This window comes from Cebidichthys violaceus, unplaced genomic scaffold (genome assembly GCF_023349555.1).
Source record: "Cebidichthys violaceus isolate CVI_PGR_0920_01 unplaced genomic scaffold, fCebVio1.0.p SCAF_39, whole genome shotgun sequence".
NCBI classification, from domain to species: Eukaryota; Metazoa; Chordata; class Actinopteri; order Perciformes; family Stichaeidae; genus Cebidichthys; species Cebidichthys violaceus.
This window is the reverse complement of record NW_027176583.1, coordinates 2,536,368-2,551,942: the sequence shown is the minus strand read 5'-3', so window position 1 is coordinate 2,551,942 and position 15,575 is coordinate 2,536,368. Positions and strand designations below refer to the sequence as shown.

General features: G+C 42.2%; 1 protein-coding gene across 8 annotated transcripts; it reads left to right on the top strand.

The window, feature by feature from the left end:
* Positions 1-77: 77 nt before the first annotated feature.
* kdm1a (lysine (K)-specific demethylase 1a) lies at positions 78-13,385 on the top strand. Of its 8 annotated transcripts, none has more exons than XM_068726352.1 (22): positions 81-142; positions 738-789; positions 1,308-1,598; positions 1,968-2,133; positions 2,426-2,559; positions 2,662-2,740; positions 2,859-2,951; positions 3,148-3,254; positions 3,501-3,582; positions 3,871-3,965; positions 4,847-4,864; positions 5,118-5,260; positions 5,414-5,504; positions 6,080-6,214; positions 7,591-7,664; positions 8,266-8,377; positions 8,533-8,665; positions 8,798-8,985; positions 9,684-9,798; positions 10,834-10,961; positions 11,497-11,643; positions 12,365-13,385. In XM_068726352.1, the coding sequence occupies exons 2-22, from the start codon at positions 745-747 to the stop codon at positions 12,563-12,565; spliced, it is 2,577 nt and encodes an 858-aa protein (XP_068582453.1). In that variant the 5' UTR covers positions 81-142; positions 738-744; the 3' UTR covers positions 12,566-13,385. The 8 variants fall into 8 exon arrangements, with proteins under 8 accessions (XP_068582455.1, XP_068582453.1, XP_068582450.1 ...); XM_068726349.1 differs by having other exon boundaries at positions 2,405-2,559; XM_068726351.1 differs by having other exon boundaries at positions 1,965-2,133.
* Positions 13,386-15,575: the final 2,190 nt, after the last annotated feature.

The following is a 15,575-nucleotide window of genomic DNA, read 5'->3' as shown; positions in this document are numbered from 1 at the left end:
TTTTTGATTGACAGTTATATCGACCAATCGTTCCGCTGCGTGGTGTTGTGTAACGTTTTCGATCTACCAATCACGAACGAGTTCATTGAAAGGCGACCTGCACTGTGCTGTCTTTGTGTTGACATCTTAGGAGGACTGAGAGGTAATATTCATGTTTTCAATATTCAGTGTTTTAAACACTGATCCCTGGTGTAGTAGAGTATGCCTAACATGTCGGCCAGTGTATCAATTCATATATATTTAAAAGCGAGGCCGGAGCTTTCTTTTTCTCTCGGTGGCACCTGCTGCTGTGCCACTGTTGGTGCTAGCCAGGTCTCATTGTTAGCGGCGTTAACTAGCATAGCATTGTCTCGTAATATACATTTGAAATGGAATACATTTAAAAGCAATCGAATATTTGTTTCCAGTACAGCTTCAGCTGCACTTCTATGAAAGGAATACAATATCACATTCATCCGCCCTGTTTGCAAGTAACGTTAGTTGTCAAGACAAAGCTACCGTTAGCCGTTAGCTACCGCAAGCTAATGTTGATAGCCGTAGCTACCATTCCGCTGTTAGCTTTGCACTGAACTTGCTAGCTAACGTTACCATAAGTCAATTTGTTCAGGGTGGCCATCGGAAACTCCTCGCGATCTCGGCACAGTAAAGGTTAATGCCTACCGGCTGTTCTGTTAAAATGATTTGAGCAAGTTGGACCTGTTCGTAACCATGTTTCTGGTTCTGTCTTCATTTCTTAGTGTTTGAATGGATATTACCAGGTGCACGGAGAAATGGGTAAAACAAGAAAAGGTTAACCATGGAGCCCTCATTTCATAAACCACGCCATTCATGCACAATTAGCTCAACGTTACTTAAATCATTCAGTGATGCAGATGTGACATTATGGTGATTAGACAGTATGGTGGTTGTTAGCCTTTTGTTACAGGTGCCTTCACTGCCCCCAGCAGAAAAGTGACCAGTTGACATAAGTGTTGTAAACTATTACTTCTACTAGGAGTTAATTTGTGTTAAAACCACTTGTAAGTGAGTGAAATTAACATTTGGCATGGGTTTTGTTATATTCTAACTGTTGTAGACTATTATTTTCAAACAAATTTGGGAATGCCGCAAAGGTCACAAACATATTTTTTTTTCAGCACCCACAACCCACACATCACACATTTCCATCTTTTCTATTAAGAATATTTTGTCATCTTTTTATCACTGATCACACTATTTTGAACAGTCAAATTTCAACCACTTCCCTTGGGCTGTTGTATGTTTCATTTTGATGGGTTTCATCAAGTTTCTGTCCCCTCTTTGTTCAGGAGAGGCCTCCAACATCCTCCATGATGCTGTCTAGCAAGAAGTCAGATGCTGCCTCCTCCTCCTCCTCTACATCTTCTGCGGCAGCAGCGGGAGGCGATAGGGCCCCTGTTTCTGATGCCCAGACTGGTCCATCAGCCTCAGCTGCAGGCCCTCTGGATGTAAAGAAAAAAGAAAGGTCATCCCCTAGTGGGGAACCTGGAGGAGCCCCGTTGCCTCATCAAGGAGGCCCTGGTGGGGCAGAGCAAGACGCAGCTGAAGTTCGCAGAACGAGTCGTCGCAAGCGAGCAAAAGTAAATATTTTAGGGTTGTGAATCCTCTCTCTCAGAGAGGAAAAGAAGCTGCCAAAACTGATATGAGTGAAAATGAGTTTTATCTGATGGTGACATTTCACAGTATTTTAACGAACATTTCTTTTCTTTCAAGGATCAATGCAATAATGTTCTCTATTTGAAGTCACAGGTTCTCACTTGCATATGTGCACCAGTGGAATTTAGCAACAGAGGTAATGTCTCATAGTCTTTGCAGCGTGATGTTCCTGGTACGTGTTTCTTACCTCCAGAAAGGTTTTGGCACTTCTACTGTAAGTTACATGGGAGCACACCAACAAATACACCGCAATGCTGGTTTTAATGATGCTTTTATTGTGCCTACCGTTGCAGGTGGAGTACCGCGAGATGGACGAAAGCCTGGCTAATCTGTCGGAGGACGAATATTACTCTGAGGAGGAGAGGAACGCCAAGGCAGAGAAAGAGAGGAAGCAGGTCATCCCTCCACCACCTCCACCACCAGAGGAAGAGAACGACAGTGAACCGGAGGAGCCGTCTGGTCAGTCTGAAACTCGATGCATCATATCAAAGCAGTGACATGAAACTGATGTTTTGATTGAGAAAAGAAATTTAAAATGTGGCTTTAATAATGTGTAGCCTGATCTTTTCTTAAAGGGAGAGTACAGAGATTGTTCTATGCTAACTTGAAGGCTGTGTCTTTTCACAGTCTGGTAATTTTGCCCCGTGTTCGATGTCATTGTTAATTGCACATGATTGCTCTCTCTGTTTGTTTTAAATTGATCCTAAGTCACACTCAATGCTGTTAATAGAATATGTGTGTTCATTTGTAGGTGTGGAAGGAGCTGCTTTCCAGAGCCGTCTTCCTCATGACCGTATGACATCACAGGAGGCCGCCTGCTTCCCTGACATCATCAGCGGTCCCCAGCAGACTCAGAAGGTCTTCCTCTACATCCGCAACCGCACGGTAAGTGCCAGCGAAGACACATTACTTTGTATTACAAAACTTAGGGATCATTGTTTTAAACATGTGTACTACTGTATCTTAATTCATATTAACCTCATACAGCTCCAACTTTGGCTGGACAACCCTAAAATCCAGCTAACATTTGAGGCCACAGCACAGCAGCTTGAAGCTCCATATAACAGTAAGGCATTCAATTAAACATGGTTTTTATTTTATTTTTCTACATTTGATTTATTTTTTACAAGACGATTGTAGTTGTGCAGAAGTTGAGATTGTATGTGCTCTTTCTCTCTCTTTAGGTGATGCTGTGCTGGTTCACAGAATACACAGCTACTTAGAGAGGCACGGTCTCATTAACTTTGGCATTTACAAGAGGGTCAAGCCTTTACCAAGTAAGTTCACTTCATTCTTTACACTGGTGAAATGACAGCAAAACTGTCTTTGATTTATATCCCAAAACAAACATCTGGCTTATAGAAGTGATTGTCTGAGGATATTTACTAGCTATTCCGGCCTGTGGACAAAATCCGACACTGATCTGGAAGTGTAAGGATACCTAGTTAATGTGCTCCCTGTTTGTTGTTGCAGCTAAGAAGACCGGAAAGGTTATCGTCATTGGTGGAGGTGTGTCTGGTCTAGCTGCAGCCAGGCAGCTGCAAAGCTTCGGGATGGATGTAACAGTATTGGAGGCCAGGGTAGGTCATCAACAGCTTCCATCAATCTGTTGTTTCAGGTATTTTTGTTGTTGTGTCACATTTCTCTCAACCAGCTATTGGTATAAACGTTTTATGACTATAAACTGTGTGCTGTATTTTTTTTTACAATTGTTAGCATTTTGAGAATAGTGCCACTTTATATACACTATAAAAATACACATGTTTCTAAGGGTTTAGATGACAACCAATCAAGTGACCTAAACTTACTTTGCTTTTTCCATGCAGGACCGTGTTGGAGGCAGAGTGGCCACATTTAGGAAGGGCAACTATGTCGCTGATCTGGGAGCCATGGTGGTGACAGGGCTGGGTAAGATTCAAATCCAGTTTTTTAAGTCAATACGGAAGTCAAAGCATCTTATAAACCTTTAGTGTCTAACCATGACACATTATCATCGACCCTTTGAAGCTCGAGTTGCTTTTGAGTCAGATAAAAGATACAGTTACTAAAAATGACCTGTAGAGGGTGTTATTGTCCAGGTTTGTGCTGTGTCATTGTCAATTGTGTGTGTGTGTGTGTGTGTGTGTGTGTGTGTGTGTGTGTGTGTGTGTGTGTGTGTGTGTGTGTGTGTGTGTGTGTGTGTGTGTGTGTGTTCAGGAGGGAATCCAATGGCAGTGATCAGCAAGCAGGTTAACATGGAGCTGGCCAAGATCAAACAGAAGTGTCCACTGTATGAAGCCAATGGCCAAGCTGTGAGTATAATGACTTTCTGTAATCAGTAAATTGAGTTGTCTCTTGTCCATTATCCTCCTGTAGCCAAGCTGGGTTTTCTCATACAAACAAGTAGAATGCAGAGATACCTAAAAGCAATTAAATACCTACAGTAGTTGTAAAGAGGCTTAACTTTTCTGTTTATATATTTTTTATATATATATATATCTACATCTACCTGCTGACATTTTGAGCTATGTTTACACGGCTAGCCTCTGGCTACAGCTGCATTAGACATGTGTATCCAAATTACATTACATTTGAAACCAGGACAGTGTGTTGTTTACTTCCTTTAACAGAAGATGTTTACTTATGCACAAGAGTTCCCTCTTGGCATAAAAGTGCGATGTGTTTTGGTTTATAGCTGTTTTCCAAGCCCCGTTGTTGTCTTGAGGCGGGGATCTGGCTTTCCATAAGCCACAAAAAATACACTGAATGGAGCGATTCGTTTAACTGCTTGAATGCGTTTCATCAACAACCGCTCCAGTTCCTTTCAGAGCAAAGCAGACCAGAAAACAGATATAGCCTCAATGTCATTAAATTGGAAATAAACAGTGTTTTCCCCTCTAATTTTTGTGCTGTCCGTCAAGTGGCAGCAACAGTAGTAGGATGTTTAGGTTCATGTTCGGGGCACTTCTATTGAAGTAGAGCCCAGCCAGCAGGGCTCTAGAAGCATCCACATCATGTGTAACTGGTTTCCTCCTTCGCAGGAAAAGGCAAATTAAATGACCATGATTTACTTTTGTGCAAACCTGTTTGACGTTAAAGTTGTGTTTACTTCATATGTTCTCTCTATCTCTCTCTCCCCCCTTCTCTCTGGTCTACTCAACCTCCATGCTAATCGTTTGGTGGACTACTCAAGGGTGAACGATGCACAAGTGTATGTATTTATTTATGTACATTCCATATCTATGTTTCTTCTGCTTTTATCAGTGACTTAACTTCATGACTCTGTAAGAGAAGAAATAGACTCAGTTACAAGTCTGATTATGTAGTGATGTATAAATGCCATGAACTAAAACAAAACAAGTGAAATTCTGCTTATTGCTTTTTCTACTTTTTATTTGACTATTAATTCCATCACTGCTGTCATTATTGAGACTGATGTCCAGTGGTCTGATTTTTGTATCCAGGTGCCAAAAGAAAAAGATGAGATGGTGGAGCAAGAGTTCAACAGATTGCTGGAAGCCACCTCCTTCCTCAGCCACCAGCTGGACTTTAACTTCCTCAACAACAAGCCCGTTTCTCTAGGACAGGCCCTGGAGGTGGTCATTCAGTGAGTATGGTGTACACTACATGAGCTTACATACAGGAGATGGTGACAGATGTATGCAAACTAGAGATGTATACAGAGACGCATAAACACTAATCCTATTATTGTGTCTCGGTGTGTGTGTGTGTGTGTGTGTGTGTGTGTGTGTGTGTGCAGGCTGCAGGAGAAGCATGTGAAAGACGAGCAGATAGAACACTGGAAGAAGATTGTAAAGACTCAGGAAGACCTCAGGGATCTTCTCAATAAAGTGAGTGCAAGTGAATGGTATTGATCTTTTCGTCCCAACTCTCGGAAAGACGCACAAATACGTGTGTTTGCTAAAACAATGAACTATTTCTTTAAGAGCACTCAAAGGGAAATCTTGGAAAGTGGTGGAGAACTTTTTCATTTTTTTTTAAATTGTTTGTAGAAAAAAAACATGATCAGAAATTGGACTGTCAACATTTAATTACTGCTTGAAGTTCTATCAATTGGTTTGTCACTTATGTTAGTTTGATTGATTCACTAAGAGAGCTTATAGATGGAGTACACTTTGAGTTAAGTTCGTGACAGATCTGGCAGTCCAAAAGTGCCATTATGGTAACTAAAGCAGGCTTCAGACCGGATCAATACTGGTTTTCTTTTCAGGCCGATTTGCCGATTTTCAGGCAGGGAAGGCATAATGGCAAGTTGACCCAAAGTAAGGCACGAAACCAAATTTCTTTTCAGAAGCGGATTACGGGGGTTAAATATTAACATCATAACCAACTAATTATTTTTTCTTTCATCCACCATTTCATGACTTATTTCCCCATGCTCTCTTTTCCTCCCTCTCCTTTTTAGATGGTGACCACTAAGGAACGGGTGAAGGAGCTCCATCAGCAGTACAAAGAGGCCAGTGAAGTCAAACCACCGAGAGATATCACAGCTGAGTTCCTGGTGAAGAGCAAGCACCGGGACCTCACCACGCTCTGCAAAGTGAGAAAAAAACCCTATGTGATCAGAAGAAGGTTACATCATCATGTTGTCTAGAACGGATTCTTATGTGATGTTTTCATTACTTCCAGGCTGAAATCAGGCTGCGGGACTAAAAATGTTTTAGTGAAATCAGTTAAGTTTAAAAGCTAACTATTCCCAACGAGGTTTGAGGTGTTGTGGGTATTGTAGTTTGAAGGATTATTAGATTTCCTTTGTTGATTATTAGGTGTACCTGCAGGTCAGAAAGTTGACCACCACAATTTGCAGGACAGAAACATTGTATTTGTTCTAAAGATCAAAACATTTGTAACGGTATTGAAATGCGGAGGTACCATATTTTAGGGTGGATGCCTCGAGGACTTTTAATGCCGTGCTCTCTGAGTAAACCAGACAGGCTGCGTTTAAGTGGTTTAATGCCTCAGTTGGATGTATTATTAGAGTGAGTGCTGCCGTTTTATTTTTGCCTCCGATAAATCACCTCCACTACTCCTATGTGTGTATTTTAGAAGGAGGTTTTATTTGGTTTAAACACAGCTGGTGTTTGTCTGCTACCCATCCGCTGTCTGAAAAAAACACTTCCAAGACTTTGAATCACGGTCTGACTGTCTTTGTGTCTGCGTATATACACATAAGCTTTCAGCAAGACAGAATGAACATTTAAGATTGTGTGTGTGTGCTCACGACATACTGGACTACACCATACAACAAGATTTTAAGGCTGTGTCAGGATATTTTTAGTTGGGATATTTTCTTGCCATTTGTAGTATTTTCCCAGGTCAGCTTGCTAGCTTGGTGGCGTCATTAGGATGTAAATTTGTCGAGACTTAACTCGGTGTAGCCGTCTCCTGTCGTGGTAGGTGGTATTATTACCAGACTCTGCACTCTGTTGAACTCTGCTGTAGTTAGTTCTATTGTGGTGACCCGAAGAACAGGTTGAGTCGGCCCTTTCTGTCAAGACTGCTTCTCCTTTCTGCATGACCTGAAACCCTCTGGGTGTGTATCCTGTACAGACACACACGGGTATGCATGGGACACGCACACCCCGTTCTTCAACAGCTCCTTCAGTCTGACAGAAATTCAGTCTGAATTATTTGTAATAATTTTCAGTGTATAATAGTGAAATATGAATAGATCAGTACAATTGTAACATTGAAATACATCTTAATTGTCAGCTGTAGTGGAACATTGTCAGGATATATAATTTGCCAAAAGTGTAACGATAGTTTTGCTTCCGAATTACTTTGCTCATTAGTTTTAATTGTGATAAATATTCATAATCATAAAATAAAAGAATTGCCATTGTGTCAGTATTTCCCAGTAGTGATACTTAATTATGACGTATACGTCTCCCTGCTGTCTGCCTTGTCCCTGTGTAGGAGTACGATGACTTGGTGGAGAGCCAGGTCAAGCTGGAGGAGAAGCTGCAGGAGCTGGAGGCCAATCCACCGAGGTAACAAATCCGGGGGTAATCATTTTTGGTCAACATTTGTTTCTATTAAGTTAATGGTTGTTGTGCCCCTGGGCAGGTCAAAGTCAGTAAAACATGTATATGTGAGAACCTAAAGCAAAAAATATCCCAGGGTATGTAATGGTTCAGTGTAATAAATAACTACATGAAGCACTTATTTGAATCCAGCTAAGAACAGAGGCAGCAGCAACTTGTTGGTCTGGATTGGATCAGTATGTTAGTTTGAGATGTCAGATCTCCAGAATACTAGGAGCTATCCAGACTAAGTATGCTAGACTGGCTATGTTGAAGCAATATTGCCTTATGTGCTGGAGTGGAAATGGTCCGTCCTTAATGGTAATGACAGATAATTGATGTTTGAGGCCATAAGCAACAGATGTTTACCTGTGTATGTCCTGTGGCAGTTTGCCTATTTTATTCTATTATTTATTTTTTTTTATTTAAAGTTTCCACTTAACGTATGTATTATTACGTTTTGAGTTCAGCGTTTTCTGCTTTTGCATGAGTAAACCGGTGCCTCTGATGTCTGAATAGCTGTCGGTACACATCACCATGTCTCTTTTTCTTCCCTTCTTTCCCACAGTGATGTTTACCTGTCATCCAGGGATCGGCAGATCTTGGACTGGCACTTTGCCAACTTGGAGTTTGCCAACGCTACGCCCCTCTCCACCCTTTCTCTCAAGCATTGGGATCAGGTATATACATGAACCCATTTTGAAATGTTATGTGGTTCTACAGCCTCTTACAAACCCATGTTCACAACAAGTTATTGCTAATTTAACCGTGGGATACCTCTGCCATCCTGTTTTATTACATTAGGAAGTTAATTGTGTTATTACTTTATCCACAGGATGATGACTTTGAGTTCACTGGCAGCCACCTGACAGTAAGGAATGGTTATTCTTGTGTTCCTGTGGCCTTGGCTGAAGGCTTGGACATCAAACTAAACACAGCAGTGCGGCAGGTCCGGTATACAGCTTCTGGTACGTGCACAGGACTCTGTGTGTGTGTCTTCTGCCGCTTTTGGCCACACGTTCCTCTATTGATTTCATGATTGATGTTCACGTGGATGTACAATGTGTGTTAAAACAGTTCCTCATCTGTTCTCTCTCCAGGCTGTGAGGTGATAGCAGTCAACACCCGCTCCACGACCCAGACCTTCATATACAAGTGTGACGCTGTGCTGTGCACCTTGCCTCTCGGCGTGCTGAAGCAGCAGCCCCCCGCTGTGCAGTTTGTTCCCCCGCTACCTGAGTGGAAGACGTCCGCTATACAGAGGATGGGCTTTGGCAACCTCAACAAGGTATGGTGCTGAGTATTTATCGAACTTTAACACTAAACCTCCCCCACCCACTACAGGAAAATGTGTGCCAGGGCAAACTCTCCTGTCTTGAAATGAGTTAGTGAGGTTTTAAATGATGTAGTGTGCTTCTGGCAGGACTGAGGATGTTCCTTAGAGAGACCTCCCACTTCTCCTTTCTGCTGCAGTGTCCTGAAGCTAGGAACTTGACCTTCAGTGGCGGAGGACTAAAAAAAAAAAACAAGTCTTTAGAATTCCATTGTGTTCATCGCTTAGTTGACATTGCACAATGTGGTTTACATTTGGGCTCCGACGGAGGATGGAGAGAGTGGGATCAAACGGGTGGCATGGGCAATGTGTAGAGCATAGGGGTGGAGAGGCAGTCGGAGCTCGATGGCGTGCGAATGAAAGGTGCTTTTTGCCAGTGTGTTTGTAATCGGATCAGAGTTCTCATTCTGCGTCACTCCTGGCCCACCAGCTCGCTCTCTCTCTGTTGCTGAGCATCAACTGCAGCAGAGTAGTTTATCTCCTAATTCTACTGCAGTACAGAGGAGAATACTGCATTATTATGCAATCTGATCTGCTACTAACTCTGTCTCCAGCAGATGGCGTTCAACCATTCACACGTTCATAACTGTGAAGTGATGGCAGTAGATGTGTGTCACAGACCTTTTTTCTTTTGTGTTCCTTCCTGTCTGAAGGTGGTGTTGTGTTTTGACCGCGTGTTCTGGGATCCCAGTGTCAACCTGTTTGGTCATGTCGGCTCCACCACAGCAAGTCGCGGCGAACTCTTCCTCTTCTGGAATCTCTACAAAGGTGACAGGAGATCCTTTTTATTTTCACACCGCAAAATGATTTGGTATTGAGATATGTCCCCTGTCCATATATTGCGCACTTTTATTTTAAAAGTACTGCTATATGAACAAAAGTGCAATAACATTTGGTTTGCAAACACTTTAAACAAATCAGGTTCTTTTTAACAGCAGTATTCCCTTTACACAGTAGCAGTTAACATACAGTTCTAATGATTCTGGTAGTAGATATTCAGCCGGTGTTCACAACTTTATTTTCATGTGTGTAATCGATGATATTTAAATATACACCTTGAAAACTGCAAAAAAAACTGTACCTATCTACGTCATGTTTTTTTCCTTTTCTTTTTAAAATGTTTGTTAAATTCTCAGTAGTGATAAATAAATGATATGCTTATTATACAGAACGGCTGGAATCGAAAAAAATCGAGTGAATAGAGAGAGGGTGCAGAGAGGATTCTGGCCTTCAAATAAAACCCAAACTGCTGTATTTGGATGTATTGAACACCATTGGTGATATACAAGTGAAATATATATTTTGGTACATGAGAAAACACACGCATTGTGCCAAAATGAGCAATTTGGAGACCTCGTCTGAACTCTGTGTACTAAAACCTCTCTAATTTTGTTGTGCTTCACTTTATCAAAGTCAAACTTTGCAGAGAGACTGTTCAAATATTGTGCTATGATTTGGGAGAGGTTTAAACCTTCAGCTACATTATTCCAAAGAAATAATCACCCTGAAAGTGCTTCTTTTCTTTTTTCTTTTTTTTTTTTAACCTGATAGTGTGCTGTGTGCCATCTTCATTTACTCTTAACCAGTAACATATATACTGATATTTACACATCTGAACAAATCTCACAAGTGTTCCCTTTAATATAACACCAAATACACCTTGTGGTTGCAGAGATAAACTCTTTTTAGTATGGGTGTGCAATTTTCGAGCAGAGGCCTAAAAACAGGGTTAGGGCTCAAGAGGTACATTCATCAAAGGTCTCTGTAACAAATTGTGCCCTTTTTTTTTTTTCTCCTTTTCAGCCCCTATCCTACTCGCTCTGATGGCCGGGGAGGCCGCCGGCATCATGGAGAACATCAGCGATGACGTGATTGTCGGGCGCTGCCTGGCTATTCTCAAAGGAATATTTGGAAGCAGCGCTGTGCCACAGGTACACACTTGTGAAATCATCGATGACAAAAACCCTTACACGCACCAACCATCAATGTTCCGTTTGATATTTGCTCGTTTTTCTTCGCTTTGAGTTATTCTTTAACTTTAACTTAAGTCCACGTACCAAATTGTTTCTTCCCCTCAAACTCAATGTGTACACAATTCGACATAGCTGGCAGATTTGTTCAAATACAACTTCATCATGTTTGTTGTTTACAGAAAAGTAGTGCTGAGTTTTATTTTTAAGCTCCATCATTAGCGTTTTCTCTGTTTTTTCCAGTACTTTGAGTGGAATGTCAAATCCGTTCCTGAATTGACCCCCAAAACCAGCACAACTGTACACAGCGAGCACATGAAGTCGTATCCAAACCACCCATCATTATAAATCATTTGCTTATGGTTTCAAACGGGATAAAATCACATGCACGGAGGCCAGCGTTGGAACTGTTCACCATCCAACTGTTAACAGGTCCCTCTTAACATCATCATGGAAACCCCTCAGAAGTATGTGTTGTTGTTTGTCATCATGGCAGCCAAAGGAAACCGTGGTCACTCGTTGGCGTGCGGACCCCTGGGCTCGGGGCTCCTACTCGTACGTCGCAGCAGGTTCTTCGGGTAACGACTATGACCTCATGGCACAGCCCATCACACCGGGCCCCGCTATACCAGGAGCCTCACAGGTAAGTACACAAACACTACAGAATCCTTTAGTCTTAAAGGTTGTCAACACAGAATTCATATCTATTGCCTCCACGCTGCTCTCAAAATGGAGAGGGTTAAGCTCGAAGCTAACGCTGCTTACAGCACGAATAGTGCAAGCAACAGCAGCAGTGCTGACGGAGCTAACGGTGTTTACCTGAGGGGGAACTGGAGGGTGGGTGCTACGCTTCCTTAACTTACTACCGACGTATGAGCGCAGTGCAGAGGCAATTAGCTAGCCAGTGGGGCACAACAGAGAGACTCGCATGCACTAAAATGCGCGACCGACCCGGCTACATAAACAAAGCAAGGAGAAGCAACACGCACACAGACAGAGGGAGAGTGAAAACATTACTCCACCATATCTTTACATAGCAAATAGTTCTTTGCTGCTATACTAAAGCTCTGAATCCCGTTTAGAGCACCTTTTTAAGTTTAGTCAGTTTATGTGTGTGTGAGAAAGCATCCCAGCCTGCCCACAATACTCAACCAAACCAAAGCAGTTCATTCTCCACACAGATGTTTTTTTGTCAGCATGCTGATTTAGTCATATTTATGGGTTGACTGATGAGTTCTGGCATTTTACTACCATGCTTTTTTTCCTCTCTCTCTCTCACCAATTCCATGTTTTCTTTTAATTCCTTATTATAATGGAACAATGGAACATCAATCAATGTGTTTTTTTTCTGTTTTTCCTCTCAGCCTGTCCCTCGTCTCTTCTTCTCCGGGGAGCACACGATCAGGAATTACCCCGCTACAGTTCACGGCGCGCTGCTCAGTGGGCTCCGTGAAGCCGGACGCATTGCCGATCAGTTCCTGGGTGCCATGTACACACTTCCCCGACAGGCCACTCCCACAGCTGCCAGCAACCCTCAACAGGCTCATCCCACCCCCAGCGTCTGAAATTGCCTCACCCAGTTCCTGCCAACTCAGGACTGTGGGACCAACTAAAGCAGTTAATGAAAAAATACAAAAGTTTACCCATAAACTGTTGATGTTTCTGTACGTGGACGATCTTGGAAGTCCCTGACAACACTTTGCATCATTGCCTTTACTGAAGTAATGACACACAGAGAATTCATTTTCTGGCTTTAGGTATGATGTGAAATTGAGATTCCTTTAAGTGGAGCATTACAGTTCCTACAGACTTATTTTGGGACATTAGTGACTGTTCACATTTCCAGCTAAATATGGAGACCGGTGTAACCTACTACAAAGACTGAGCGAAGCTAAAGAAAGACGAATACATCACAATTTTGTTACATAGTAATGTGATAACGCATCTTTAGAATTGTTCCCAGTCTTGAAAACAGAAGCATGGCATTATGTTTGGAGTGATAAAGTGTATTTGATTCCCTGTGGAGCATGTCTGCAAAATCCAACATCTATTTATGTGCCCTTGTTTAAATCCTAAAAGTACACAGAACCTAGAGCCAGATATCGTATGAGACGGATGACAGACTCAGTGGCACAGTCTCAATCTCAAGGCCTTGTCTTAATACATTGCTGTGTGCTGTAGCTGTATGCCTCTTAAGTTTACTTTCTATTATTTACAGTTGCAGAGAGTAGTGGAAATAGTTTGTATTAAAAGCTAAAAAGAAAGATTAAAGAATTGTGACTGTTTTTGTTGCCATAGCAGTTTAAGTATTTTGTTATGGTTGTCATCACATACTTTTTTTTATATTGTCAATTGTTTTGTTATTAAAAGAAGACAGACATTGTATCTTGTATTCAGCGTGTTCTTCTTGAAAGTGATATGTGTACGCAGAGTGCTTCCTGTCTTATCACCTGCAGTCATGTAGTATTTTTGTACTTGTACATGCATGTACAACAGTAAACATGGCTGCTTCTGCTTTGACCCTCCAATGAACCTCCTTCATAGCAGGTCTGGCTGCTTCCCAGGCTCTGTGGCACTGTGTGTGAGGGAGAGATGAGGGTCCCTGGCAGCAGCTCCACATAGTGGGGGATCTGATGAATGAGGGTGGGGGGGGGGGGGGTTAAAATGGTCAGCCATGAGCTTTTCTGTGGAGTTGTGTTTCAGGGCTCTGTGCCCCCCCCCCCCCCCGAGATGCGGTTATTATTATCGCGACCAAAGGAGACGTTTGGTGTAACAACAGTAATTTGAGCTGGGGTTCTGGACTGCAGCGCTCGGGTATTTTCACCTCCCTGGTAAACCGTCGGCTCAGAGCAGTGTGTAAATGTTGACTGGTGAGGTTATTTTTCATAATAGCCCCAAGCCCACATCAACTGGTTACTTGATAGAGAGGCAGAGACACAGAAGGTGTGATAGGGAGTTATTAAAGTCCTTTGAATGAGGGACCACGGCGTGTCTGAGCACATCTCATGGGATTTATAGGTGTGGGGTGGAATGTACACTTACACAGGTACAAACACCTCCTGTAGGCACATGCTGCTACGAGCATTTTGGACATCATCCATAATAATCAGATTTGAAATAAATCCAGAGATAGTGACTGTACTATATTTTTATTTTAAGTCGGTAGAGTATTTCAGCCATTCTAGCAGCGTGGCATTTAGGGGTAATGTTCAAGACAAACAACTATTTGATAGATTGTCATGAAACTTTGTACAGACATTCATGGTACCCAGATGATGAATCCAACAGACTTTGCTGATCCCCTGACTTTTCCACTGAGGCCACCATCAGTACTTTGGTTTATGACCAAATACCTGCAAAACTAATGACAGTCCCATCAGTCCCAGCTGTACTAATACTTAGTAAATTACCTAAATTTCCATATAACATGCACAAATATCGCACTAGTGTCAATTCCAAAGTTATTCAAAGCTGCAGGCTCGACCTCAACCACCCTTTGTATGTATTCTCACAATCAACATCCCCCTCAGTCTTTACTATGACACCTGTTTTGGGCAGTGAAGCCTCTTTCTCCCTCCCACTCCTCCATCTTCCTCCTCCTCCACCACTCACCTGGAGTGCCACTGAGTCATTTCCATGGTTGACTTCACAGCACTAATTCAGGTCAGGCATTGGCGCTGAGGCTCAGGAGTACCAGGGTCTAAACAGGCACCACCGTGTTAGGGTAGCACCTCCCTGCATCTGGATTTGGGACAGATTAAATCACACAAGCAGGAGACAGTGTTAACCCCTGACTCTCAACCGAATTGACACACGACAACCCACAAAGCTCTAATGAAAAGTGAGGATTTTTATTGTGCCATGTATTCTTAACTGGGAGACTTTCTGGGGAAAGCTTGATCCGCTTAGGAGTGACAGCATTGGATGGAGCAGATCTCATTTCTGCAAATCTGACCCTGTTTCTTTGTGGACCTAATCCATGACAACCCAAAGTTCAGACCAGGAAGCAGAGTTGCAGTCTTACACACTTCTCTGAGCTTCCATGAGAGCAGTTACCCACTCACCCTATAGAGACTGTGCCTGCCCCACGGCCACTTAAATTAATTAAATCAAAAGTAAACAGTTGAGGAGTTAAACAAAATAACCTAATCCAAGTTAATACCAACGCAAGAGTGCAACAAAATAGGATAATTCAATGTGGACTCTTAAATATCAGATCTTTGTCATCTAAAGCTGTATTAGTAAATGAGTTAATATCAGATAATCATATTGATTTATTTTGTCTTACTGAAACCTGGCTGTGTAATGAAGAATAGGTCAGCCTAAATTAATCTACTCTTCCAAGTCATATTAATACTCACATTCCTCGAGGCACCGGCCGAGGAGGTGGAGTAGCAGCCATCTTTGGCTCAAGCTTATTATTAAACCCTAAACCTAAACTAGATTATAACTCATTTGAAAGCCTGGTTCTTAGTCTTTCACACCCAACGTGGAAAACAATACAGCCAGTTATATTTGTTATAGTATAGTAGTGTACCGGGCCCCAGGTCCGTTTTCTGAATTCCTATTGGAATT

Excerpts from the sequence above, each read along its gene's own strand:
- kdm1a (XM_068726348.1), top strand. The coding sequence starts at position 745 with ATGGATATTACCAGGTGCACGGAGAAATGGGTAAAACAAGAAAAG. Across the intron at positions 2,560-2,661 it reads TCTACATCCGCAACCGCACG|CTCCAACTTTGGCTGGACAA; the intron begins GTAAGTGCCAGC and ends AACCTCATACAG. Across the intron at positions 5,505-6,079 it reads TCAGGGATCTTCTCAATAAA|ATGGTGACCACTAAGGAACG; the intron begins GTGAGTGCAAGT and ends TCTCCTTTTTAG.